Genomic DNA, 16,311 nt, shown 5'->3' with positions numbered 1-16,311 from the left:
CAGGCTGCCCGGAAGGCAGACTGCTGCGGGGTGCCAGCTAACACACAGTCACATAGTCAGCAGGCGTGGGGGGGTGTGGGAGGGGGGTCGCATAAATGACGTTTGGGGACGTTTTAGGGCTGGGTAGGGGTATTACATTGTGGGGACCAAATGTCCCTACAATGTGATAAAAACCTGTTATTTTAAAGCCGTGGGGACCAGTTTTTGCCCCTGCGACTGCAATAAAAAACTAAAAATGCCAAAAGTCTTTTGTTTGGTTACATATGGTTAAGGCTAGGGGTTCGGGTTGTCATTTTTGGGATTAGGGTTTTTTCCCATAGAAATGAATGGACGGTCCCCACAAAGATATGGATACAAACATGGCTGTATGTGTGTCTCATGGCCGTTAGATTTTTTTCTTTTCGATCGTCTACCAACGTAGGAAAAAAATATGCATAATCATCAATTGGCCTACTCAAGTGCATGTAACTCAAAACACAAAAAGATGTGTAGTACACCGAATCCCCCCTGATTATCTGTGTAGGATTCTGGGGGGGGGGGGGGGGGGGGGTGCGTCTCAAGGGGGCTTCTGATTACCTTGGGCGACAGGCCCTGAAAGTCAGATTCTCCCCTCTGTCCCGTTCTTACACGCTGCTCCTATACCAGAATTTGTCTATCAAAATTCCTCTCCTTCCAGTCACACTATATCCCAGAATTTAACACATTGTTGTTCGGTACAATGAAGCACTGGCTCTCTAGCTGCTCCATACGTCGCCTTTTTTCCTCCCTAAAAGTATTGTTCATGTGTTTAGTTCAGCCCATTGTGGCTGCTCGACTCATGATTGACTTCTTGGTCACATCTCCAGCGCTCTGCTTGCTGCTGTTTAACTGACATGCTCAGTGCAATGGACATTACAGATGACAAGCTAAGAGGGAACATTAGAAAAATATAACGACAATTATTAATAAAAATTATAAAGACGTACAGTTAGGTGAAGTGGCTGTAGTGCATGGATGGGTGTGGGTGCCATGAACCGGGCGTTCTTCTGCTTTATACCCTGCCACCTGGGTTATGCTGCAGGTCTTCCTGTACCCCTGTGCAGGATAAAAGACTGGAAGATGGAACAGACAGATAGGTAGATAAATTATGTGAAGAAAAGCGCTGTTTAGAAACAAAAACCATCTGCACTGAAAATCCACCCGTCTTCCATACAAAATCTTGTATTTCCTACAAGATCCTGATGAGTCCGGACCCTATCCCAGGATGGACAGGGAATGGGGCTGGGAGGTCTATGGTGGCGAAGGCACTCTGTCGCAGGGCACACACTCAGAGCCATCGGCATGCTTACCCATTCTTCACAGTGCACTCTTTCCCCTAGGACTTGACATCATCCAACTCCCAGAGTAGGGATGTGCATCTCCATCACTGATTCTGATGTGATATACTGCCACCTGATACATCAAAGATACATATGAAGTAACTACTAATGAGATATGATGTGATTCTTCCATTTCACATTTAAATTCCATTTTACCGATACAAAGATGCTAGAAATGATGAGCTTATCCCAGATACTTCTTCAATTGATGAGATTGGCAACTTTTATGCTGGTGCACCGATGCAAACTGGGGAATCATATCATCTGTGTCCCAGAGCACAAATCCATACAACTTGCCCTTGTCAGTAAAATTGTCATAGTAAACATACATAGTTTATTAAGCCACGTTTTATTTCCTGGCTATAAAACCAAACTATTCATAATGTTAAGCCAAGAGGAACCAAGCAATTGATTTCAAACATAATTTTGTTATAGTTGCATGTCTTAGTTCACAATATAGATTAAAATAATACAATTCTTAATAATAAAATGACAACCATTTTAAAATTGGTGTTGTTATTTGGATATTTCATTGATAATACTTCTTCTTTTCACCCATAGTAGGATGACGTGGGCAGCAGTGTTCATCACAGGAGGTGGACTCAGGTCACTGCTGTGATTAGTCTTCATGCCATGTTTCCATGTCCATTTATTTGGAAGTTTGATTGACAGAAGGAGCTGGACTGCAGGGTGACCCAGCAGCAAACCACAGGCAGCTTTTTTCACTATTCAATACATTTTCCTTTCTAGTTGAGAGGGAAGAGTTTTTTATTGGTTTTGTGTCATAGATTAACAACCCTTTAATCTATCTTGTGAACCTGCTCCTTTTCCCCTGTGTCTCCAAAATCTAAAAGGAACAACAAACATTTTTTTGTGAGAGTTTTAAATGTCACTCTCTGCAGATCTTGGGTCTCTTCATCTCTTTTTTTGTTTTCTAACGTTTCCTATTAGGTGCAAAGTTTCTTAAAGTGGTACGGCGCAAAAAGGCCGGCCTCCCTCAGCATCCATCCTGGTGTGCTTAGGGAGCTTTCCCCAGGAGAGGAACAGAATATCTCCGCCTTCCCTTTACAAACGCAATCGATGACCACGGCGACGCCGCACTTCTGCTAACAGGCGACACACTCGGTGTGAATCTCACCCCCGTCAGCGAGCACTCCCAGCAGGAACATAAGGGGGTGTTAAACATCACCATTTGCTGAGGTGTTCCTTTCCCACCCAGCCATTACTGACTAATCACATGGGAGACATTACAGCGCTTCAATGGCTCAGACGCGTCGCCACTTTGAAATGCAGATGTGTACTTTATGGGCACATACAGGGGCCATAATGAGAGCCATCTGAATAGGAAGCTGTAATACGAGCATCATGGTTGCACTAAAACCCTGCACCCTAAGAGTGCCCTGAATGGACCTAGCTGCCTTACTGGCTTCCATTAGTGGACTCGTGCACAAAGCAACAATTAAGTAGCATGATTTAAATTATTTCCTGTTGGGTGGTCAACAAAGACAGCAATTCATTTGATGACTCGATAAATAATTTACTCAAACAGTAACTAAATGAACATGCGCACTTTCTTTGCCCTCTTTGTACAGGCCCCCAACTACAGGAAATACTGAGAAATGGGAAAGCTTGAATCTGACTTGCTGTAAGGCAGATGTCCATAAAGAGCCTGTAGCTATTATACGTGATTTTAATTAGTGCTGGATTTACATCTGAGACAATAGAATTCAGTTCTAAATTCAAGCAAAATCAATGTACCTGTTAGGACTGGAGTTGTGTGTCACCATTTTAAATGCACCGTTAAAATATAAAAATAAGCATTACTCTACTTAAGTAACTGAAACAATCTAATGACAACCCATGTAGGTCCTTTTTCACAAAAAACACAAATCGTCTATATAGAACATGCCATAGTTACCCAAGATATTTTCCAGTGCTACCATTTCCTAGGACAGTGTCACAAAATTAACCCTTTCTGATTCCTCCAGCAATACTGTGTCCGAAGGCTGTGTCCCTTTTAAGGCTGCATTTGAAGACTAAAACGCATCACAGCGGTGCAACAAGGCCGTCCCATATCAAAGCTCCTTCAAACGTGTCACAGCGGTGCGACAAGGCCGTCCCATTTCACAGGCTCCTTCAAATGAGGTCTAGAAATGCATCCTTCTTTTGCCGAATCACAAAGGATCCATCCAATGGATCCTTCGTAGCCCAACATATCCCATGATTCATAGCGTAGAGGTAAACTGGGTGTGTCTTGTCTAGGCAATGGGGTGGGAACAGCTGGTGACACAAACAGGAAATTATCCGTGGGCCAGACCGTCCCATTTGACAGCGCTGTCTGTTCAACCTTTGAAGGACGCAGCCTACAAAGGCAACACCTTTGTGGTCCGGGTCCTTCGAAAGGTGCAGCCCCTGAACCATAGGGTCAGTGATTAGGGAATGACCAGACAAACACGCGGCTCAGTATTTTACAGAAATTCATATTTTATCCCCGTTAACTACCTCCCACTCTACTACCAGTGCTGTGTTATTGTGTGGTGGGAAGCGCAGGACCCTGTGGGTTAGGTGAGGCCAGACCTCACCTCTTCATCACACAAATCCATAATCACCACAAAGTACACATGTACTGCTCACCACCACCCGTCAATATAGGAAACCAGGGTAAACCACACCAACTGCTCCAGAGAATAGGATCATATTCACAAGACTAAAAAGCAACAAACTACAATGCAAAATGATTGTGTCTTTGAAGAAACCCATTCTATGCACTAAATATGTAACCTATCGAGAAAGAAGGCCAAAGAACTTCTCAAATAATGGCAATGAAATTCCTGCACAGGTTTTTTATTACGGGAAAACAAAAATGCTGGTAGTATACTGAGCATTATTTGACTTAACGTTGATGTTTCGTTTTATTTGATTTGTTAACTTGCTTGAGAATACATCCTGCCTTTGGAATAGCGACTTCCGTTGTAAATTGACCTTCGGTATTTGCCCTTATTGAGTGTCCCTCTCCTCCCCGTCATCCTGACCTATGATGTAGGGAGACACCTTGAACTGCCAGCCCCTATGAATGATTCCGCCTGTCTCCTCTCTCCTTTGGTGTGTATTTCAGCCTGGCCTTGTCAAAGCACACGCTCTTGTTAGGGCCCAGAATGATTTCCCTTCTGACTTAGCACTATTGATTTTGCCTGCGACAGCAGAGAGGAACAGGGGTTAGAGGTGAGAGTGCATTTAGCAGCGGCTAGCTCTGCCTTAGTTTTAGCCTCACGTCCTCCACAGTGTCTTGCCCTCATGTGTCCTCTCATCCAGTGAAAGGTGGAGACCATTGGTTCAGGTAAAAAATGATACTCGGGTGGACAGAAGGGTAATTTTAGGCAGTGAGCTTGACTGGAATATAGATTATGTAAAATCTAGAGATCTAAGAATTACTTAAGCATTATGAATTACTCTATATTATTAATGACCATGTACCATATCTGTAATAATATTCCCACCATAGGCCTAATATTAAAGTAATTTTTTTTGCTAAATTAAAGGTGACAAGCTATTTCATAGGTTCGTCGATTTGCTTTATAAAGCATTACATTATATACATGACACCCAGAAAGTGGTTTACATCTTATCTTTATTGAACACAGTCACAACAATTCTTAAGTTTTTACAGCACAGCTATATTCAATATATATATATTATTTTTTAATTTAATGGTGGCACAGATATACAGAGCGTTACACACAGTTTTCAAGTACAGCAGAGATCACCATCCATGGCTACAGCTGAAATTCATTGTACTGGTATTAGCGGATATTCATGAGGCTATACAAATAGGCGATTGCATTTTATTAGGAATAGTGACCTATACAGGAAGTTAAAGTTAGAGTGATAATGAACGAATCAAGAATGTAAATGCAGAGAAGCTGCCGAGTCCAAGTGTGAAGGAATTTATCAGACAGTGGGCTGCAGAATTACATCCTTTCTTCAATTTAACATTGGACACTGCAAAAGCTGGTCATAGACCTTGTATCACCCCCACAGCACAGTTAAAATACTGATTTGAGTCAAACAGTGGAGATGTTACAGCCTGAGAGGAGGCAGCAGGGAATGTATCTGGAGCTCAAAGAGATGTATTTGCAGACTGGAATTATGCAGGTAAACCAAAGCTCGTAGCTTAAGTGGTGTTAATGGGGAATGCAATGTTTGTCCTTGGGCTGCCAAAACAAGCAGTCCCTCCCTATTTGATCAAGAGGGGCAAGGAGTTCAAATTCCTCCCTGGTCTGCTTCAGTTAGGAGATCTCAAGTCTGCAACATGGATATACGCAGACCTTATGACACTAAACGGGAAACCATTTACATGAAATCGCTGGAATCCACCATGGTCAGCTGACAATGGCAAAACAATCGTTTAACAAACCAGACATTTTGCAACAGTAGAGGTGTTTGTATTACCATCTGCAAAAAGGTCTTAATATAAAATCCAATAGCCAAATAAGCAGCAAACAGCAAGACTTCATGAATGCCCATCAAAAGTAAATTTGGATGGACCAGGTGGTCAGAGCGGTGTAACCATAAAAATAATTATATATGAAACAACTCTTTAAAATATATTTTGTATTTTACTCTAACCTATTATCTACATGTAGACATAAATATCTCTGTTCAGTCCTGTCAAGCCATTTGTTTTAGTAAATGTAGCCTTTTCCGAGGTCAGGATGGTGATTTACACATTTACAGTACCTTGTTGCCAGTTACAATAGTTTACTCTGTAGCCAATGAAAAGCAACTATACAAATATAGTAAAGAATAACAAGGAAGCATCCATAACAACTTTTATTTTGATATGATTTTGTGCTAGGGCTTATGGAGGACTTTTTTCTGAACTAGCACTGGCATGGGATGCAGGAACACTGCCAAGAGCCTGAGATCTATGAAAAGTCATGTGTATCTTCAAGCAAATTCTTCCACAGGGTTGGTGAAAATCAAGCTGAAATTGTTTTAATTGGCCCATCCTTCATTTCTGTAAATTCAGGTGACCAATAAAAGCATGTCTCACAAGCATATAAAAGGGTACAACACACACCATTGGTTGACTTCAAAATCACACACGGGATAACGTCATACGCAAACTAGCAATCCAGGTTTTTACACGAACTACACAGAAATTTGCTTTTCATTAAATAACAACAAACTGAGAATCAATCGAAGGGAACAGACATGTAAACAGCAAATGCACAGCTTTCGTTTACTTTTGCCCCAACGAGGGACGACCGTCCTCCCAGGGGGGGGGGTTCAGCTCTACTCAGACCATGAAGCGGTGCTCCTTGCCATCGTGCGCCATGAGGATAACGTTGCGGTTCGAGGTCCAAATGAGGCGGGCCAGCTTAAGGGCATTCTGGGAGCCCGGCGACGGTGGCTGCACTGGTGGGACCTGATACGTCTTGATACAACGAAGCTGGGGGGCAGAATTGAGCATACCAATGCTGCCTAACAAAGAGGTGTTCATCTGTGGGGAGACCAGAGAGTAGGGGGAGTAGGGTCACGGGGTTAACTCATCTATTTATCATGAATAAATTAATCTAATTATTCGGCCCATTTCTCAGGAAAGCAAGCAGTGGAAAGGCATTGAAAGGTTCCTTTAATTTAAGCAGTATAACATGTGGTTTTCCCTATGCAGCAGCTACTTCCAATCAGTAGTAGGCAGAGTTGACTTTAATGTTAAACTATCTACAGAACCTGAAGTCAGCCTGATAAAGAATACTGGATAAAAGAGAATTTGAACAACGGCTGCTTCTGTAGTGTTTGCAGGGTTTCTTTTCCTTAAGGAACACAAAAAGGACAGGATTTAGGGGGTTGTATCTAAAGAAAATAACCTCTTCCTAGTTTCAAATGCAAAACATCACACAACACCACACTGAAATACGCCAAAATAATAATAATAATAATACATTCTCAGTTACAGCATCAGTGCAAATTAAAACTCTTATGGTCTTATGTCACAGTTTCCTGGAAAACTGTTACTGTAAATGTACTAATGGAGAGGAAAACAGAAGCTAAGCCAGATCCAAGCTGCCTTTTGTACATGAAAAATGCAAACGGAAAACATCCAGAAAAGTATTATAAACAGAATGAACTGTCTTTGCTTACCTGCCAAAAAGAGATGTGACTGTCTGCATTGGAGTAGGTGGCCAGGTAGCGGCCATCAGGAGCAAATGACACGGCTGTGATGGGTCCCTTGTGTCCAGCGATAGTCTTTGTGAACGAAAAACAAACGACAAGTTTACATCAACTCTGATCTTACTGACATGTTTTTTTAAAAATCAACTCAAACCAAAAAAAAATCATGCCCGCCGTATTTCCATAAGTATCTAGTAACAGCGAAGGCCTCATTCACAGGCAGAGTCATTCTAGTAAAAACCCCATCAGAAGAAGCACACTGTCAACACAAAAACTGAAATGAAGGATATTTTCAAGCGTCTTTCTGGAGTGTGAAATGTCTGGACCCTAAAACAGTGAACTAATTAGTGGGAATACTTTACCTTGTTACTGGCTATATTCCATTACAGCCATGGTTACAAGACAGATAGAGCAAAGGATTGTGGGAGCCATTTTCCCATTCAGTGTGTCTCATCAGTCCATCAACAAGCTTAAGTCTTATTTTATCTAAAGTGCGATGTGTCCTGTATGTGTTTCATACGGTGTGGCAGTTACTGAACTGCATTTGATTGTGGCAGACAGGTTGTTAGGCTGGAATTTTGAGAAAATCTCCACATTTTGAATATGGAGATTTACCCTTTCCCATAAACCCTCACAGAAAAGAAATATCCAAATTGACTTTAAAACAAAAACTGTAAAATTTAAATGAGTAATTCTCATCCTGCTGTTACCAGTGACTATGCATTTTTGGACTGCAGAACATTGAAATGCCTCATTTTGTCTTTGTCAGGATCACTGCAGGGATCTGCGGATGGGCTCATGTGCAAAGTCAATGAGATGTGGGAGGATGTACCTTTTGGTAGCAGGGGGCATGTTTTCAGCTAAATCCTGGATATACACACAAGTAGGCACAAACTCACTCTCTCTCTCTCACACACACACACCGACACACACACACACACACGGATCAATAAAGTTAATCTTATCTGTATAAGTGTATACTGTATATACATTTGTGATAAGATGATCAGGTGACTGAATAACAAACAGTAACAACATTTCAGTTTTCTAATAAAAAGCACATTGCTATTATAATAAAAAATATGACAAATGGCACATCTATGTATTTTTTTCTACACAAAGATGCAGATGTGAGATCTTCTGACAGTACATGAGCAATATAATTAGCAGCTACTTATTACTGATATAAATTGATATCATATTCTATGACACACTACAACAGTATAATTCTTCATAACATGAAAGCATATAGTGTTATAACAAAAAGAAAGAAAGTACAAAATCTAGTAGTACCCTAAAGTTAAAGAATAAACACATGTACAGCCAAAAACAAGGCACTGGACCGACTCGTGAGTCCAAGAGCAACACATGGTACTGGATTACAGAGACACATTCTGCTGACAAGTTTCGATTTCATTATGATTGTTTTTTTCCCCCCCAATGGCAGCATCACATTTTATACTGTTACCAGTAGCAACAGCAACAAACAAAATGAAGACAGAAAGTACCTCTTGTCTCTATCACCTACAAAACAAACGGTGTCTTCAACAACAAGCTTTAGAACTGAGCTACACACATTATATTAATGACCTATTGTTAATATAGAAAATGTATAACAAATCTAGTGTTAATGCTAAATATTACCAGCATTTTGTGGTTTATTTTTTATTCAATTATCCCTGTTATTTTCCCAGGTCTTTTAGGGGGCCCACACACAAGGTGAGCCAAGGAGTTTCGTCTGCAGGACAATCCTGTGTTTTATTACAATCGTCATGGCGACGGGGTGAAAAACGGAGAGCCAAAGGCAGTAGTTTCGAGCCAGTCAATAATGTTCACTGAGACATTGTGTAGATTATCAGCAGCAGAGCCCAACGCCTCACAGCTCACCGGCAGCAGCTGAAGGGCAAATCAATACGGCCAAGGAAAGGACACTGACCCTCTCCCATTTACCACAATACACCATCAATACTACAGAAACAAACCCAAAATTTCACCTTTTTATTTTATCCACAGTTGTCTGCTGGACACAGGCCATGCACTTCCAGAGATTCAGGAAAATGCTTTGTTTCAGGTGTGTTTTCTCTTATAATGCAGTCTGTTGTGTTGGTTATGTTTGTAAGGGTATATTAAGCACATGTTTGTCTATGGATCAGACAAGGAATTACAGGAATGGCATTAGAAGTGTAATAAAGTATAAATGGTGTGACTGGAAGACAGAGGGAGACAAGGCGGCACACGGTATGCTTTTGTCATGCTGAGTAAAACAATACATGTCCAGTGTGCTACGTTTTATAGAATAAGGTTGTTTTCTTTTGCTTGACACTTTCTGATGCTTTAATTGGCAGTATGTGCAAAACAGTTAAAGTCTGTTTGTGAAAAAGAAAAACAAACACAAGATATCCTTGCTTTGTTCACTGAACCAACAGAGGACTATCAGTCTAAACCTGGAATGACAAAAACGCACAGCCAGTTCAGTTATTAGACGGCTTTGTTAAACCACAAATGATTAGATGGTATTATTCAGTAGTACTTATATGGGTTCTGCTCCTCTCTTCACACACTTCAGCTGAGAAAGACCTCTATATATCATACCCTATTCCTTTAGAAAGCTATATTTATGGCGATTTCATGATCGAATACTTCATTATAGCGAAGTATCAGCCGAAAACTAAATAAGTAAGTATCGGACGTAGATCAGTCACATATGGCCGATACCGATTCGTCTAATAGGTATGTCTAACAGGCACACAAAAACTAAAGATCATTGTTCAAATCTCCAAAAAACACTTAATGAAACTTACCAAAAGAAAAAGTGTAATAGCGTACCGAAAATACGTACCCTTTCCACTTTTGTGCCCAGAGAAAATAAATGTCGGTATAATGTCCAATCATCACACTCCATTACCATTTTGAAAAGTTTTAGATGCGGCTTATTGGATGAAATAGTTGTCACTCAAATAGTTAATTACGGGGAATCACAATCATGGGACAAACGTTCCAACTGCCAAGAATGCTATGCTAGCAAGTAATCAGAGCATATATTCAAGAACTGCTTGAGAGTGAAGAATAACAGTTATTCATTTATGTACGTAACAGATCAAGCTTTCAAAAGTTTGCCATTTTATTCAAGGGTTTTGTTAGAAAACTCCGGGATGAATGATACAGCGGGTGTCTACAGATATCGGCTTACTTTTTTCTGTGACGAGTGAGCAAGCCGATTGGAAGCTTGACGAACAATTTTATGGGAAAAGACTTATTTTATCTTGATACTGTTATAGTTCATGATTTGATGGTGAAAGAAAGACTTTGAAGTGCTTACGTGTAATTTTATTAACACTTAATTAACTTCCGGTCACTCGAGTCCCGTAAATATGGTCGTCATGGTAATTATATTTTCACTTATTACAAAAAAACTGCGGTACATAAAAATGCTAAACTTTCTAGAAATCTTGCTTAAATGGTTTGTGAAGTGTAACAACTTGTTTTTAGTTGATTAAGACATTAGTTTGATTTACTGAATGTTGTTTTCCCCCGTTAGTTAAAATTCGGATGTATGCATCCGGACTACTAGTGGACTAGACCTAAAAAGTTAAGATATGTCAGGAGCATATCATGAAAGACTTCTGCAGGTCTCTATGTGTCACAGTGCCAATGACAGGTCAAAGAAATACAGCAGATCACTGGCAATACAGTGATCAATAACGCAATATGTAATACAGTCTCTTAACCTTGACAATATTTGTTTTATCTTATTAGACAGATGTACATTGCTCAATATAAAAACCCTGTTCTTTCATTTCAGCATTTTCCATAGTTTTTAGATTCCTGTATTCCACCCAGGTGCACACTTTTGACTGCTTGAAATTCAACCTCTGTTCGTTTAGAGGTTCTTGAATAATCACCACCATACCCAACTGTAACAATGAAATTAAGTGGGAAGCTAGACAAATGTTTGTTTAATACGGGGCTACTTTACAGCTGTTTCAGAATGAGGAACAAAATGCATACAAAGGAACACACAAATCTAACTATAAAACTCCAGCTGTCAATATGGATCACTGTTGTGAATAGACTAACCCGAGGCCCAAAACTCTTCAAGTAGAGGTTCTGCGGCTCACTGACCAGAGCAGGAAGGCCTGGAAGGGCCCTGCACTAGCTAATTTTATGTGATGCTATGAGAATAGCTCACCTACAGTTAACACTATACCTCACTGCACAGCTGTGACCTATATGTAGCTCTATTTATAATGGCTGAGTGCAATGTACAGCTAACTGCAGAAAAGAAAGAGAAACCCAGTGGACATGTTCATTTTTCAACATGTCCAGTATGTTTGTTTCCATAACATAAATAGCCTTCCAGTTATATATATATATATATATATATATATATATATATATATATATATATATACACACACACACACACACACACACACACACACACACACACACAGTAGTCCTCTGAGATGCCAGCGCGACCTTTACGCTTCCACACCTATGAAACCCCACCTCCAGACATTCAATTTTGCATTTTAGTTGATATAGAGTGAAGATGAGAGCCCTTGAAAGCTGTATTACCAAACCATATCTAAAAAATATCTACCAAACGCCTCAAAGATGGGGGGGGGCACATGAACACCCCCAGGTGGGCAAAGGTCAGGTGTTAACCCCTAACTGATGGTGGGCTTTTGAAAAGTGCTATATAAGCCTCCTGTATTATTGTTATTGCTTATTATCATGGTCGTCATCTAGGCTTGATCCTGCACTCTGGTTGGCCGCCTTAAGACCCACTGGCCAATGTTTTATATTCCTGTGAGTCTCCGTATGCTGCTCCGTTTTCATTCCTGTCCTTTTTGATAAACCGGTCTCCACTCCCAAATACAGTCACCTGTGTTTCATTCCTAAACATTTATTATAAGGAGCGGATGGGGTGCCACCCCACCCCCCAGATCATCCTGTGAAGCTGCTTCTCTCTCTCCCTCTTTCTCATGTCCCCAGGAGGTCAGGTACTCTGCCTCCCTTCTGTCGCCTTTCATCCCTGCAGGAATTCGGCCTGCATGGCTGGCAGACCCAGAGAGTGTAAATATTCTGACTCTTTGTAAGGGAGGAGAGCGGAGGGCTGGTGTGCAGCAACAAAGAGCTACATCAACCCTGCAATGCAATAAACTCATATGCCATGTGTTATTTACCACACAAGAATAGGGTCAAGCTGCGAAGGCTGTAAAAATATACAGTAGGTGTCCAGGCAGCCATGAATAACTTTGAAAATAACCAGTAACATCTTATATCAGAAGAGAATATAGTGTTTGGGTGATGTAAAAGGAGGTGTATATGAATTCCTAAACTCTCTAAAAGAATCAACAAGACAACCCATATGACAATGAAATCACTGGTGATGCATTGGTGATTCATGTTAAATGCACAGCAGTTACATACTTAAATGATCTGCTACTTTGGATTAATCTGTGTTTCCACACTAAAGGCCCCCAACACACACAGCTTAATAACAAACACTAACCCGGGGTTTGAAGAAAAATAAATATTAGTATTAATTTGCAACTGCCATTTTGCAAACATACAAACATATTTCTCATTTTAAAAACACCAAATCGCACTGAGATTTTTTGTACTATAGTGATAACTGAATAATCATCAGTAACTGAAGACCTGTCCCATCAAAGGTCTGCAGAGGGAAATTCCTACATCGTGTTGAGCAACACATACCTGACACTTTCCCGTGCGGACGTCATAGAGAGCCACCGATCCCTGCCGCGCCCCCACTGCAATCCTGTGACTGCGGTCACAGTAACCCACCATGTAGAACCTGTGTGACAAAATATGGCCATTTACTCACACAATCCCACTGGATAGGCTACAACAATTCAAACATGTAATCTGACATAACATAAGAACACATCTCTCATTAACTTGCACTAAGCCTGGCTGGTATTACAGTAATATGGTATACTACGAATTTTTTGGAAATACCACAGCATTGTCTTCCAGCGACTTTCCCCCCTGCTCACTGCTTTTGAATACACCATCATAATACTGTACAGATGCTCCTCTACTTACGAACTTTCAGACATACAAACAAAGAGGTCCAAATTGTGTTCATTGGGCTCCCGTTTCCTGTCATTTTTTTTTCTGTGCGCTAATTCCGCCTAGTATGACTTCTGGCCGCTACTCCCGCCACGAAGCAGCATAGCGTGCGTAATCCCAGCATCCTAGTTCTTAGTACTTGCGAATACCCTTAAAATGATGTTGAATAACAACTTATGAATGTTTCAAGTTGCGAACAGCTGTTCGGAACGTATCTCGTTCGCAAGCAGAGGAGTGCCTGTATATTACGGTACAATGTCTATACAGTAAAAAATTAGATACCTCCCAAGCTTAGACACTTGGACTTAAACATTGTTAAATGTGTCAAAAAAAAAAAAACTTTGTAAATATGTCCACGCCTCTTTCATAATGAAGTTAACATATATTAACACATGTATAATTTGGATAGTAAACCTGCCAGAAGTTGTAATGAAGTTTGCTGTGAGCAGAAGTCTGCTGTGGAAGACTTACCGACAAATGGCGGGGAAGCATTCCTGCAGACCTTTCTTCTTGACAAGAGATCCTTCGATACAATACATGATAATATCCATTACCTTGAAAGGTAAAGCAAGGGTCATTAAAGCAAATCTATCAGAGAAGCATGAACACTGACCTCAGTGCAGCTTTCTCCGCAAATCAACAACACACTAAATAATGAAAGTACATGTTTATAAACAAAATGGCTGATAAAGTCATGTGTACACAGGATCATTTAGTCCAGATGCTCTTGGTGCTACCACGTTTGGTCGGGAAGACCCCAAAATTGAATTACATATCACTGAGGAAATCTGTGGCTATATCTGTGCAGGAAAGTGTGAATTATAGCAGCCTTACCTCCACCAAAAGGTCCACGATGTCCGTGGGCATCTTCTCAATGAGAATATCCAGGACGCGCAGGATCTCGGTCTTGCCTCGTGCCAGCGTGGTGGTGTGGACATTCTGCTGGGACTGAGTGTTGGCCTGCAGGGCTGTGTGCCTGTGGACCTGTGGGATACACGCGGACATCATATGAAAACGGAATAATCAGTATCATAATGCCAAATAAAAGGATTTTTGTTTTTCTTTCTAAGCCGTAATATTTCCCCTTCAATGTTTCCACATGCATACACCTATCCATCTATACATGAAAATGTACAAACTGCTTGTCTGTTTATCAGTGTGTTCATTTAGCTAAATCACACACTGAGCAAGGACCCCTACAGCCAACCACACTACTATATACTATCCTACACTTTAATTGTACATCTTCATTTTACAACTACTGGTATAATTGTGCTCAATTTGTCTTATTTTGCAGTCTTATTTTATCTTTATTATTTTTGTCTTATATAATCTTATATTTTTTCCTTTGTATTGCGCATTTTATTGAGCACAATCTTGGAAGCAGATGGAAAAGCATTTCACTGCAAAGATGTCCAGTGTATATTTGTGTTTGTCAAATAAAACTGGAGATGAAACACGATGCTTAGTTGATTCCATCTACGGAGGTCTGCTTCAAAAGCTGATAGAGCGATTTGCCCTGTTCTGCAGCCTCTATTTTATATATATATGCGAGGAAAAGACTATAAAGGCTGCATCTTGGGGGGTACACAAGAGCCGATGGGGCCCTTCCAGGCAAGTGAAGAGGGGACCGTCCAGGGATGGGGGGGCTCACCTCCCTGGCGATGGTTGTTATGAAAGCTGGTGGTCTTGCGGTGGCGATGAGTGAGAGAGCGTGGCGGGCGGAGCGTGCCGAATCGGCGGCAGGACTGAGGGGCAGGCCCATTGTGATGCTAAACAGGAGAAGGAGAAAGAAAACGTTAAAAAAAAAAAAAAAAAAAACAAGAGTGAAAGGATTCGACACAGATTTAATATGAGCCCACCGTCAATGGGATCACTCAGATGGGTACAGAATAATGGACTCCCAGTAATGCGGGACAATTTGGGGCTTGGATGGCCCACTGACAACGAGCGTTCAACAATCAAGCGTGGAAATTGAAAGCAGTTTGTCCATCTGTCCAAGATCGAAAAAAAAAACAAAAAAAAACGCTCGTTAACAAATTACACATGGGCAGGAGGAATACGTGCCGGGCGATCCACTGGAAGGGCCAGTATTGTGCCTTTGTGAGTAAGCTATGTTCGGGAAGAAAATTTTGACATGCCACCAAAGCAAAGCAACAGCACATCAGCATAGTGATGCAATTTAGGCATCCAGTTTTGTCAAGGCCAATGCAAACTCTACTGATGCTACACTAAAAACAACCATATACTGTATCAGAACTGCACAGTTTGCTACAACTGCAGGTACACATACAGTCCATGCAGTTTTTAAAATATCAGTGGTATGGATGAATATAGTCAAAGTATAATACAAACCTACCAAAAGATGTGAGGAATTGATACATTTATATATGCATATCTATGATGCAAAATGGCCAGATAAAGGCGCACTTTATACCAGTTTTACCTTAACTGAGTATGTGGCAAAATTTTCAATTTGTACATGTTTCAATGATACACAGAGCTACAAATCTGGGAACTGGGAGAGGCTGCTTAAAAAAAAAAAACCCTGACTCAAAGAAAGCCACACTGAAGCTCGCTTAAGGCAGGCGAAACGACACTCGAGGGGATTCTGCAGCCATTTGGAAAAGGGGTTTGCGGCCTGATAAAGCCAATTACATTTTGAATTATGCCCAGC

At 40.9% G+C, this 16,311-nt stretch overlaps 1 protein-coding gene across 2 annotated transcripts in view; it reads right to left on the bottom strand.

Annotated features, from left to right (window-relative positions):
* Positions 1-4,969: 4,969 nt before the first annotated feature.
* wdr7 (WD repeat domain 7) overlaps positions 4,970-16,311 on the bottom strand; it is a 75,060-nt gene continuing 63,718 nt past the window's right edge. For both annotated transcript variants that reach the window (XM_023828699.2, XM_023828701.2), the window contains 6 exons: positions 15,289-15,406; positions 14,469-14,618; positions 14,106-14,188; positions 13,257-13,356; positions 7,503-7,607; positions 4,970-6,861 (listed from right to left, as the gene is read on the bottom strand). In XM_023828699.2, the coding sequence (XP_023684467.1) occupies positions 6,658-6,861; positions 7,503-7,607; positions 13,257-13,356; positions 14,106-14,188; positions 14,469-14,618; positions 15,289-15,406 (760 nt within the window). In that variant the 3' untranslated portion in view covers positions 4,970-6,657. The remainder of the gene's footprint in view (positions 6,862-7,502; positions 7,608-13,256; positions 13,357-14,105; positions 14,189-14,468; positions 14,619-15,288; positions 15,407-16,311) is intronic.

The sequence above is a fragment of the Paramormyrops kingsleyae genome, chromosome 7 (assembly GCF_048594095.1).
Source record: "Paramormyrops kingsleyae isolate MSU_618 chromosome 7, PKINGS_0.4, whole genome shotgun sequence".
In the NCBI taxonomy this organism is placed as follows: Eukaryota; Metazoa; Chordata; class Actinopteri; order Osteoglossiformes; family Mormyridae; genus Paramormyrops; species Paramormyrops kingsleyae.
Note: the sequence above shows the minus strand (reverse complement) of the source record. Positions and strands in the feature narration are given on the sequence as shown.